The sequence below is a fragment of the Eptesicus fuscus genome, chromosome 15 (genome assembly GCF_027574615.1).
Source record: "Eptesicus fuscus isolate TK198812 chromosome 15, DD_ASM_mEF_20220401, whole genome shotgun sequence".
NCBI lineage: Eukaryota > Metazoa > Chordata > Mammalia > Chiroptera > Vespertilionidae > Eptesicus > Eptesicus fuscus.
Window position 1 is genome coordinate 8,099,096 of NC_072487.1, and position 12,540 is coordinate 8,111,635.

The 12,540-nt window shown below is 46.5% G+C and overlaps 1 protein-coding gene across 1 annotated transcript in view; it reads right to left on the reverse strand.

The window, feature by feature from the left end:
• The window catches only part of ACO1 (aconitase 1), a 62,285-nt gene that overhangs the window by 17,455 nt on the left and 32,290 nt on the right, over positions 1-12,540 (reverse strand). Inside the window, exons 5-12 of the mRNA XM_054726970.1 lie at positions 9,228-9,297; positions 8,919-9,102; positions 8,283-8,422; positions 6,252-6,423; positions 4,198-4,298; positions 2,533-2,649; positions 1,581-1,740; positions 204-339 (exon numbers count right to left, since the gene is read on the reverse strand). Coding sequence (XP_054582945.1) covers positions 204-339; positions 1,581-1,740; positions 2,533-2,649; positions 4,198-4,298; positions 6,252-6,423; positions 8,283-8,422; positions 8,919-9,102; positions 9,228-9,297 — 1,080 coding nt within the window. The remainder of the gene's footprint in view (positions 1-203; positions 340-1,580; positions 1,741-2,532; positions 2,650-4,197; positions 4,299-6,251; positions 6,424-8,282; positions 8,423-8,918; positions 9,103-9,227; positions 9,298-12,540) is intronic.

Genomic DNA, 12,540 nt, shown 5'->3' on the forward strand with positions numbered 1-12,540 from the left:
TGCGCTGCCCTTCACGGGCACCCTCGTATGATGAACAACTAGCGCAATTGAGGGTCCTACTCCGCGAGAATGTGAGGGTCAAAGGTCACTCAGTATCTGACAAAATACCATCAGATGAGCTAACATCTCTTACAGGTGACACAGCAAGGTACATGTGGAAGACGATACGACAAAGGCAACGGCGTAAAAGAACTCTCCCTCACCCCAGCTGAGACAGGTAAGGCATGACTCCGCTCTCCCGCAGGTAGTAGGTGACCACCCCGCTCCCAGGTGACAGGCTCGTTTTGATGTAAGGCTTCACGGTCAGGCCGGCGTCCACGGCTTTCTTGGCTAACAAGCCTGCGGAGGGTAAACACAGGCACACGGTGGGTGGCCGCCTACTCTAGGTACCAGGGGCAGTCAAGAAAGACACTGGCTCTTCAGTCTGCATTCCCGGCCCCTGCCAGACCAAGCCCCGTTCATGTGGGCACTTCCTGCTATTTCTGCTGCTTATTAGAAACGCAAAGCTCACTGGCCCACGTCCCTCACAGGTGTGCAGTACACTCAAAAGCGGCCACGAAAGTGAAGAAAGAGATGTGCGTGTGCGTGCGTGTGTATTTTAAGAGATAAACTGTTTAGGGATATGTTACAGAATGAGTTTTTAATTGGGGAGGGAGAGCAATCTTTCTAACTATGCTTTATTTGGATGAAAATTCTAATCGGAAGGGCCCCTTCTTAAAGCATCTGAATGGTGCACTGGCTGGTGAGGAATACAGTCGGTCTAGATGTAAAAATGTCTTAAAGTGGAAGATCAGGAGCTCGTGGGCCACAAGACTTCCACAAACACAGCCCATTGCAGGGGCCCTGGGCCCTGGGGTGCTCTGTCTGAGGCTGTATCACAGAGGCAGAAAGAAATGAGGAGAGGGGGTGTAGAGACACAGAAAGCTACAGACATGCTGGTGACTGCTCTTAAGGAACCTGGTCTGTGCCAGAAAAAACCAGCTTAGCTGGCAGCAGCTGACTCCTTGGTTTTCCTGTGCACCGTCCAGCTCGTAGGGAAAGGGCTGTTGTAACTCCATCATCTATGACATGCAGCTCAAGAGGAACTGTGGGGGATGCTCAGAAATGTGGAAACTTAAAGAGACCTTATAGTAGCAAAATTCTGTACGCAAATGTTAGCTACTTAATCAGAACTGCAGACAAGGCCTGTGCCCTACCTCAGGTGCTCATGACAAATCTAAGCCTGAATTCCACTGAACAAAAGGGCCCAGCAGGGGTGCTACAGAGAACCACCTGGGGTGGGAAATTAGTTTTTTCTTCTAAAGTCTGACATAAGTTCTGGGCTTTGCCAGAAATTCATCTTCCTTTGCTTTCTTCTACTTATTTTCTGGTTTATTCTAACCACGGTTATGCATTATTTGTCCTACTTTACTTTGCTTTGGACGCTATTTATTGTGTAAACATTTCTGGGCCCATAAATTCCTACATCTGGGAAAGACAAGGTTCAGGGAACCACATGCTGAGCCCCTGGGTCATGTCTTGGGGGATTTCCACCCTCATGTCCTCCACATGGCCACGAGGAGGGTGTCAAATGCACTCACCTGCCCCTAGCATCACGGACGGATTGCTGGTGTTCGTACAGCTAGTGATGGCGGCGATGACCACGGAGCCGTGAGCGAGGGTGAATTCGCTGTTGTTGTAGATAAACGTCTTACGGTCATTATGATGGTCCGGAGCAACCTGGAACCCTTTAAACCCTTGCTACAGGAAGAAAAAAAAATAGATATTTTTTTCAAAACTTATCACTTTAAAAGATGAAGAAATACTTTGGGAACTGTAACATTAAAGGGCAATTCTTAACAACACATAAATATCTTGGCCAACAAAATCCAAAATGCTACAGTAAAAATGAAGTTTTCTTTAGTCTTTTAAAATATTTACAATCAGCAGCCATAATTCTAAATCTTACTCTTGTTTTGAAATTAGCAATTACTTCCTTTCTACCTAAAGACCGGAAATGCTAAAACTACAAATTTAGTTTAAAGTTAGTCTCCGTAGAATTCAATGGCATTATTACAGTTTAATGAGGTCACGGATTCTAACCAGATGGAAATTTAGAAAAAGGGGCCATTTGAGTCAGATTCAGCCAGGCAAGTGCATGAAGGTTCCAAAGAAGGAGAGATGCCTGTCTGCTCTGAGCCGGAGGCCGCCTTGCGAGCAGGGAACGGAATGAACAGCAGCACAAGGGCCAGCCAAGCGTGGCGAGCAGAGGGAAGGATGTGGGGAGCGGCATGTGAAAGCAGATATGCTCTGAAAGGTGGGCTGGATCATGCTTACACACGGCCAAGTGCTCTCAGGAGGCTGCTTGGCTCCTGGCTGGTGGGGAGGCATTGAGGATGTCAGGATGGAGAAGACACCGCCCCCCCCCACGCCCCCCCAGCCAGGCTCCTGGAGGAGTCATCTCAGAATGGGGTGGACTGAAGCCTGGCACTAGGTGATCGAGCGTGGGGTGGGCCGGGTTGGGGAGGGCCTCCACCTGCTCCCGGCACTGACCTTGGCTCCGAGGCAGCTCTCAAAGTCCTTTCTCATGTCGGACACGGCGACTTTGTCCTGAGGCCGCTTGGGTCCACTGCAGCAAGGCACTACCGTTTTCAAATCTAATTCCACCACCTGCCGCCCAGGAAGAAAAGGAAATGTGGAACTGATGTTATACCCACACAGAAACAACATAAGCCATGTCAGAGATCTCAAAGCACTACAATAATAAAAACCAACTACACCACCACATTCAAAGCCAAGGAGGTCAGTGTTCGTTTTAACTCTTAAGGGATGAATCTCCGAAGATGAAGATGGTCACGTAGGCAGCGTGGGACAGCAGGCAGCTGTGCTGCTCTCAGGAAGAGCAGGGTGGGCATGTGGCTGCTGCCCAGTGCCTTCCAGCCAGCCATCTTTGAAAAGCAGCTCCTACATCCTTTTTATTTTAAGTTGATCTGGGATGGGTTTTCTATTGAAATGATACATAACCCATTATACTTTTCTAAGATGATTTGGAAGGGATGCAGCCATCAAGTCATCAATGCCAGGAAGTGGGCCCTAGTCTAATGCAGCACTTCCTTCCCTCAGTGTCATATGAAGGAAAATGAGGGCCCCACCTAGTGTGCCCTCTGCTCCTGGCTGCTGAGAAAAGTGTGGATTCAGTTAGCACCCTAGGAAATGAGTGAAGGCTTAGTCATTGGATAAATCAGAACTAGTTGACCTGTTCGAACCTCAATTTCTTTCCCATCTATATATATAAAAGGCTAATATGCCAAGTGTCCGTCCTGGTAATGATGTCACATAGCAATGCCTGGCTTCCTCTCCCTAGTGACTAGCCTCCTTGGAGTTTCTTCAGCCCAGGAACACGACTTGCTTTACAGCCAGGTGGAAACATTTTACACTGTAACCAAATGTCTGTGAAGCGTTTTCCCATGCCTCATCTCATTTGATCCTCACAGAAGTCTTGGAGTAGGTATATAGAAGACTCGGTAGAATCCTATTTTCTTTTCATTAGCCAGAAAATGGAGATTTAGAAAGTTTAGAAACTTGACCTGACTGAAAAGAAGTAAGAAATGGTGGACCTTGAAAATGACTTCAGGTTTTCTCACTGTGCAGAATATAGTCAAACACTGCTGCAGTTAAATATTTTACCCCTTATTCTCCCTGTGTGGTTTACAATAATAATCTGCTTCATGTTGATATTTATTGCTGTGTTGCTGACAATTACCTGTAAGAGTAGTTGGGGTGCTTCACTGGGCTGGAAAAAGCTTAGCTAAATCAGAAAGCAGGTCTAATTAAGCAAGTTTATTCTATATGTATAAAAGGCTAAGTTGACTCGCGCATCACGATACATATAAAGCTCTTGCTGGCACCAATTGCACGTGTGTGTGTTTCCATCTGTCATTGTCAATCGTGAATTTGGCTTGATTGACATGATAGAGAAAGGGCAAATAGCGATGTTAAAATATTTCTTCTAATTAATTTCCTTTCAATGTGGACGAATTTGTGCACTGGGCCACTAGTCTTCAATAAGGATGAGCTTAGCCTTCAGTCCTTCTGGTGAAGTCCTTCCCCAAGCTCCTCTACTAATTTTCTACAAGTACACCCCCCAAGGAAAACCACGCAGCACTAAAATCATGCCTCAGGAAGAGGAAACACAAGTCTGTGGAGGCACTCTCATACCTGGGCAAAGTCTGGGTCCTGGGAGGAGTCACTGAAATCCCGAAACATTCCTACAGCCTGCAGATACCTCTTAATGTACTTGACCTTCTCTTCATCACGACCTAGGGGGGCATTTTAAGAGGAAACAAGCGATAGATGTTAATATTTCTGGTTAAAGACTATAAGCTACTACCTCCACCAGCGATTATACAGTGACAGCACTTCACATTCACATGTCAGGCCTGCTGATGCCACGGCACTCAGGCCACTAGTCTGACTCTAGCTGATCTGCTGTTCCCTGCGGACTATTAACCGACCTGTGGTTCCTAAGGAAGAGGCTATGAGAGGCTCCTCGTACCTGTAAGCACTCCCCCTTCTCTTTCTTATGCTCCTCAATTAGGAGCATCCTAGGCCTCGGCACATCCTGCCTCTGTCTTCACCTGGCCAGACTCCCAGCATCCCACATTATTATTGCTAACATAATAGTCCACCCCGATCCCACAAGTCACCAGCTAGGAGCACTTCCTGGGTGCCCGGCACTGTGTGCTACACGTCTTGAATGCATTATCTCAATCTCTAATCCTTTATCATGACCTTAGGAGACAACTACTGTCATTATTCTCATTCACAGATGAGGAAATGGTGGCTCAAGATGAAGTAACTTTCCCATGGAATACAGCCAGTAAATGACAGAACCAGGATCCGAACCTGAGTTTGACTCCAAAGTCCAAAGTCTTAACTCATAATGCTGCATCACCAGGAATATGACCCTGAACGCTCAGCACTTAATCACGAGACCCTGGCTGTAGGAGATAATACTCAGGAAGTATGCCCAAAGGACATGCAGTCCACCCATGTCTCTGAAAAAAACTGTTTGAAAGCCTGATTCTTGGACCCACCACACAGCAGCATTTTCTGTTTGCCTGTTTCTTTGACATGAATTGTCAAGGTCATCAGCTTCTAGCACCGGCCTCACAAAAGCCGACGGTCCGAGCTTCATTAACGTGCTTATCCTGACCTGTTGTTGAGCCCATGCTGATTACATCCCACGCCATCCCTTCGTAAAGATGCGCTGGAGAGATTTCTCTTTGGAGTGAGAAAGAGTTCCACTTCTCTAAGGGGTATGTTTGTTTCAATTTAATAGATGCTTCAAATGTGGTGCCAGGTCACTACTCAAGTGGCCCGCCTGGAGCCGGAGACACTAATCTTTGCTCTGGATGGTTCTGCAGCTTTCCTCCCGCTCCCCTCCCCGCCATCCCTTCCCTGCTCTTCTTTAGCTTGATTTCCTCAGTTATTTATCCTGTCCTTTAATTTCTATATCTTTTTCACTTCAAGTCCTTTGGAAATCAAGGGAGGTAGCAATTAATCAATTTCGATGTGGCTGCATTTATACAAAAACCTTTTTTTAAAAAATGAACTTTTCATGACAATCGTAACTCTACCAGGAAACCTCTCCTTGGGAAAGTCAGGGAGAAGCTGGAAGTAACGGGCCTTATGAGACCCATTCGGAGATGGGCACCCGGCTCTTACTTTGCCCACTACTCTGGTTGCGAAAGAAACACTGGCCACTGTAGTAAACACGGGACGTGGGTGAGAACGCCGGAGTTCGCTCCTTTCTCCTTAATGCCTTCGTTACAGTTTTAAGAGTCATGTGGGAACTAAAAGGTCTCCTCTATTTTTGTCACATAGAATGAGGTAGTGAAAATAAAATTATTTCATGTTACCTTCTTGCTCAATATGATTCAGTGGCTTCCTAGAACGTGTGGAATAAAATCCTCACTGATCACTGTGGCCTCCGAGCCTGTGTGGATCTGGTTCCTGCCTGCCCACCCACTAACCTCACCTTCCATGACCTCAACCCTAGGCTTCCAGAGAAGCTGAGCTCTTCCTGATGGCTGTACCCTACCACTTGACATCTGCTGATACCCCAGCAATTACTGTGACTCCACAGAGAGAAGGAAGACATCTGCAAATCTGACCCAGTGCCCTTCCCGGGCTGGAAGCAGAAGGCTGTGCCCGATGCTGCTCTATGAAACGTTACGCAGGGCCCCTGCTTCTGAGGGTATTACACTCACCTGTCTGCACCAGGTACTTGATACTAACTTCATCGACCGGGAAAAAGGCAGCGGTTGCTCCATACTCTGGACACATGTTGGCAATCGTAGCTCGGTCAGCAATGGACAACTGGGCCACTCCTGGCCCGAAGAACTCGACAAATTTTCCCACTACCCCAACCTGGCGGAGGTGCTGAGCGGCAGAATGGAAAGGTGTCAGAGTGGATAGACCACATCTAAAATGTGGAACTATCACCTTATCATCCCCTTACAATTCCTACAAACTAGCATGAATAAACAGAAACAATAAGTTAGCTCAACATGTTTTTGGTTACTTTAAAAAACAAACCTTGAAAACTAATGCCAACTAAATAGAACACGGTATCCTGACTGGAAGCTGAAACAGAAAAGGGACTTTACTGCTAGTAAGCACACCGGCCAAGTTTCTGCTTGGCTCACAGTGCCATTCGTAACAATGCCAGCCTCTCTATTTTGATAAATGCACTACGGTTATGCCAGGTAGCATTTGGGGAGCCGGGAGAAAGGTAACAGGAGCTTTCCATATCATCTTTACATAAACTCTCCTGTAAATCTAAAATTATGTCAAAACCGTTCTTAAAAAAAAAAAAAAGTAATGCCATAAACACGAAGAAAAATACTAAGAAAAGGGTTTAAAAATGTGAAACACTTTTTCTGCGATGAGATCATTGGAAATGCCTGGAAGTGCTAAAAAATAACTGATGGCTTGAGTAAGTAAATGGCTATTTTCAGGTGTATAATGGACAAATTTCCTAAACACAGGTACAAGTCAAATGTAACCAAAAGATCCAGTCTGATTCCCCTATCTTTTCCAAGCGAGCCACTGGCCCTACAGGAAGCCAGTTCCAGGAACTGTGGACAAACACAGGGACAGGCTCTTTTGGTGATGTGAAATTTTGCCAAATTTTGTGTGCAAGCCTTATATTATTCCACATTTGAAGAGCAATGCACAGACATCTATGATTAGCTAGTGTGTTCAAATAAATCCAATTCCAAATTCCATAGAGATTCCATTTCTGGGCCTTTCCTGGTATAGTGTCCATCCAAACACCTCAAGCCTCCAAACTCATAACCAGAAAAAATTATGTTTGTGATAATAAGTCAATTACTTTTCCAATAATCTTTCAAAATAAAACTGCTTTCTTTTTGCAAAGCAAGCAAATCACATAAAAAAAGATTATTTCCTAAAAGGGCTAAAAGAAAAAACAGTATTTTCCAGTTTAGAAAAACATCTTTACAATAATGTAACTTACAGTACAGAGAAGGGAATTTAAAAAGCCCAACATTAGTCACAGAAAAAGTTTGTTATTTACATTTAAGGAAGAACCATGGGGAAAATGTAGTAAAAGTGTAATCAGATGCAAAGGAATGATTCTTACAGCCCCAGGGTCGTGGTTATTTCTGGGAACAGAGAAGATAGCTTAAAGCACATGTATCAAACTTCATTTCATAAAAAATATACAGAGAGAGCTCTGAAGCAAAATGTTATCATCTGCTAAGTCTATGTGGTAGGCATATGAATATCATGTTCATGTCTGTGTATTTGAACTATTTCACAATTTCAAAAGAAGAAGATCCAGCCGGCCGGTGTGGCTCAATGGTTGGGCACCCACCTATGAACCAGGAGGTCTCAGTTTGATTCCCTGTCAGGACATACGCCTGGGTTTCAGGATTGATTCACAGTAGGGGGTGTGCAGTAGGCAGCTGATCAATGATTATCTCTCATCATTGATGTTTCTATCTCTCTCTCCCTCCCTCTTCCTCTTTGAAATCAATAAAAATATATTTTTTTTAAAAGAAAAAGATCCATGAGGCAACAGAATAGTAAAATGAACATATTACCTAAGACTTAACCACAGAACTATCCCTTATCCCATCCATTGCATTTTAAAGTCATCAACATACAGTTTTCTAGCTTTTCGAGAACACACGGAGGCCAAGAGGGACCCATCACGTATTTCCCCGTTTGTCACTGTGGCTCTCCAAGACCACAGAAGAGGCAGCGTCTGTTACCTTGGTGATGGTGAGCACGATGTCAGTGGATGTGACCAGAGGGTGGGGATTTCCCATCAGCCTGTAGCCAATCACCTGGGGAAGCACCATGCTGATTGGCTGACCCAGCATGACAGCTTCTGCTTCGATGCCACCCACACCTGCAAGGAGTGGCATGATAAAACAATGTTTCATTACTTCTCACCATATCCCCAGGCAGAATTCAGAGTCATTAACAGGCAATAAACCCAGTTACAACATTACTAGTTACTAGTACAGAGTTATGCTTCTAAAAGGAGCAATGACCTTCTCCCTATCTCCCTCCACAGACTTTTTAATGAGTGTTACTCCAAGTGTGGTTCCCCAAACACCTGTATCAAAATCCCTTTGATTCCACACCAAGTGGATGGGGGGTTCAGGTAGCTCCACTTACAACACACCCACACTTATTCTAAAGGACCCTGACCCCTATTCCGGTTCACGCTTCCAAACAAAGGCAGGAGGCATTTTTCTGGGCACTGGGAATACAGCAGCCAACAAAGCAGACACAAATGCCTCTCCGATTCTTGTGGTCACACAAACTCCTGCTCCTGGGAGCAATGGCACCAGCATAAACTAACGCACAGCTACAGTGCAGAACACACGCAGGACACTCACCCCACCCGAGAACGCCCAAACCGTCAATCATGGTCGTGTGCGAGTCCGTGCCCACAAGGCTGTCTGGGTAGTAATATCCATCCTGATCGAATACCACTCTGGCCAAATACTCCAGGTTCACCTGGTGGATGATCCCCGAGCCGGGCGGGATGATCCGCATGTTGCGAAAAGCCTGAGAGCCCCACTAGGATTGAAAAACGGGGAGAACACGCTGAATGCCCGAGGCGCTCCCATGCAGCCCAGCTCCGGGCGCCTCTCCCTCGTACCCACATTCGGAAAGGATCAACCTGGACCAAACTCTGCCCATACCTTTAAAAATTCAAATCGTTCTCGATTCCTTTCAAATTCCAGGTCTTGATTCTTCTGTAAACTGTCTACCCTGTCAGAGAGAAAAACCAAATGTATAAAATTTAAGAGTTAGAATGTTACTTGTCAAATTTATTGGAGACGAATAAACAAAATGGTAATTTTATCTGCAGGCCCGCTGGGTAGTATTATACATTCATTCACAGGGGAAAGGAAAGGTAATCAGCAAAAGTAAAAAGAGTAATGATTTTATTGAAGTGATTCCTACAATCCCCTTAAACATGGTGGGTAGAAAATGTTAAGTGAATTTAAGTTTAAACTAATTCAATCACAATGTGCGACCCATAGGAACAGACTCAAGGCATTTCGGATGACACCAGCAGCTTATCCAGTTAAAGAACCCTTGTTTCTCTACTCCCTGCTCATCCACAACCTCCTGACAACTCCTGTCTGGGCTGAGCCATGGCTGGGCTGGCATTTCCATCCGTTTATGTTGGGAGACAGGGAGCAACCGGTGCCGGGAGGGACAGGCATTTACAGAACCATAATCTCTTCTCTCTCGAACGAGGTCCGTGAAGAGGATGGGGCCACCCAAGAATGACTGTAAAGCCCAGACTACATGCCGAGGTTTATTCAAAGTCACTCAGTCCTTCGGGAATGACACCGGCCACTCAGGGCATCAAGAACTTTCCCAGGATTTTTGTAATCAAACTTCATTGTGTTGAGTCTAGGTAGTGTAACTCATCTTTGCAACTTTGCAGGTTCAGCACACAGGGGGCGCTCATACTCTGTATATCCTGGATTTGGGGAACATGGGAAAGGGTAGTAAAATTAGTAGCTAAGACCCAAGGATGACTTCATTAATAGTTAACACTTACTGACATTCCCAGGAACCAGCCCTTCTCTACTCCCTTCTCATCCACAACCTCATGACATGAAAATAAAACTATTCTAAATGTTTTATTTTTCTCATTTAGTCTCTATAATGACCCTCTGAGTTGGGCCCAACTAATATCCACATTTTTCAAGAGGAAAAATTTTACACAGGGAGGGTAAAAGCTTGCTCCGGACCACACAGCAGGTAAAGGGTGGAACTGGAACTCAAACCCGAGAACACTGACGCTCTAAACCCCTAAGCCGTGCTGCCTTCCCGTAGCTGCTGCTCCGGAAACAGGAGCGGTCACGGTGGTCGTGGGAATGACCGCAGCAGCACAGTAAGAGCAGGAGCTAAAGTCTAGGATTATGTCCCCGGTGCCAAGTGTGAACTCAATCGCTTGGCACAGATACTACTGTCACCCCGACGTGAAGAAGAGGAAGCTGAGGCACAGGAAGTTTAGGTAATTCGTCCAAGGTCAGATGCATGCAAGTCACAGAGCTGAACCAGGTCTGATGGTCCTGGGGCCTCTACTTTAACCCCCACACTCCTCCTCCGCCCTTTCCTTCACTTATTGGTGCTCTGCAGAGCCCACCTCGTGCCGCACGGAACACAAAGTGCAAAAGCAGCATGTGCACCGCCACTGGGAGCTCAGAGCCTGGGCCGAGACAGCACTCAGCCAGGTGCTGACAGGAGTGACCAGCAGTGTTGTGATCCAGGGAATACACCCGCCATGCCGTGAGCGCTCAGACTGGGCTCCGAAATGCCTTCCAGAGGAAATGTCATCGATGTAGTCTGAAGGGGGAGGGGAGTCGACCTGATACAAACAGGCAGGCATTCTTTGGGAAGAAAAACTGGAGGCACTGATTTACTCTACAAAAACCACATTCAGTTACCCCCCAACCCCCCTTTTCCTCTTGATGTGAATATCCTCCAAGAATATGCTGGTGGCTGTAATGGAATGAATCCCTGGAGAGCCTTACCTCGGGGTCCACAAACCACAGCCCATAGGCCAAACGCAGTCCAACACTTGTGTGTTTGGCCTTCAAGCAAAAAATCATTTTTACATTTTTAAAGGTTAGAAAAAGAAATGTGAGCAGAGACAGTATGTGGCCAGCAAAGCCTGAGCTACTGGCCCTTTACAGAAGTTTGCTGATTGCTGACAGAGGGATGAATGCCTGTGAAGGTGTGTGTGTGTTAGAGAAAGGCAGGAGGAGGCAATGGAGACAGGAGGCCCAGTTCAGTGCAACAAGGCAGGACCGCTGCTGGCCGGGCAGCTACTCCCCAGGGTACTCATCCCCTTCTCACTAGCACACCAAGGGCTCCGTCCTTCCAATGCCCACCTTCTCCTCAGGTCCGGACCCACATGCCCAACGTATCTGGAGCACCTGCGTCAGGAATACAGACTTAATGCGCAAACCCTAACGCTTGGCCTTTTTCCTAAATCTTGTCCTTGTCTGTCTGTGCTAACGCCCTCCTGTCCTGCCACTTAGCAGCTATGGCTACCAAAGTCTATTCCAGAAATAGCCTCCTCACTGGTTTCTCCGTCAGCCTAGGCCAGTGATGGGCAACCTTTTGAGCTTGGTGTGTCAAACTTCGCCAAAAAACTGAGCATAACTTGGGTAGTGTGTCACTTTGAGGAAAAAACATTATTTCGCAAATGTTTCATCCTCAGGAGCAGCAAATGTTTCATCCTCGGCACGCGGCCGCCTCAGCGGCCGCGTGTCATCAGAAATGGCTACGCGTGTCAGTGCTGACACGCGTGTCATAGGTTCGCCATCACTGGCCTAGTCAATATATCTCTTATAACGTCATCAGAATGTTTCCTAAAATAGATCATGCCCATCTTGAATCTGCCAATGGCTTCCCATCTTTTAATATACAAATTTCGTGCTTTGAAAAAATACTTCAAGCTGTCCTCAGCCTTCCTTTGTGAGCCCTCTCCTAACCTGCAGTGCAAACTTCCAGTTCACACACACCGGAGCCCGCACCTTCTCCCCAGCCCCTGTCCTCGCGCCTTTGCACACTCCCTCTTTCAGAGCAGACTGCCTTTCCTGGCTCTCCTCTCTGTGATAATCACCCTGCAGGACCCGACGAGGACACTGCTCAAAGGACCTCTGTCAGCCCAAGTCAGGAGGACCTGCCCCAGCTCCATTTACTAACTGCATTGAAGTTGTGTGTTTACTAATCTCCTCTTCTAAGCTAACCTGTTTCCTGAACAAATACTGATACATAGTAGGTCTGTTACATGGGTTTACCTAAAAAAACAACACACACCTTGGAACATCATTCTGAAACATGGCGCCCCCCTGCCTCTGGCACCCCGTCACTTCTGCTCTCTGAACACCTGTGACCTAACTCCCAGTCATTAGCTTTGTCCTCCCGGCTGCGGCACCTGAGCGTGTCAGAGCTCCTCACAGCAGAAGCAGGGATGGAGCAGAA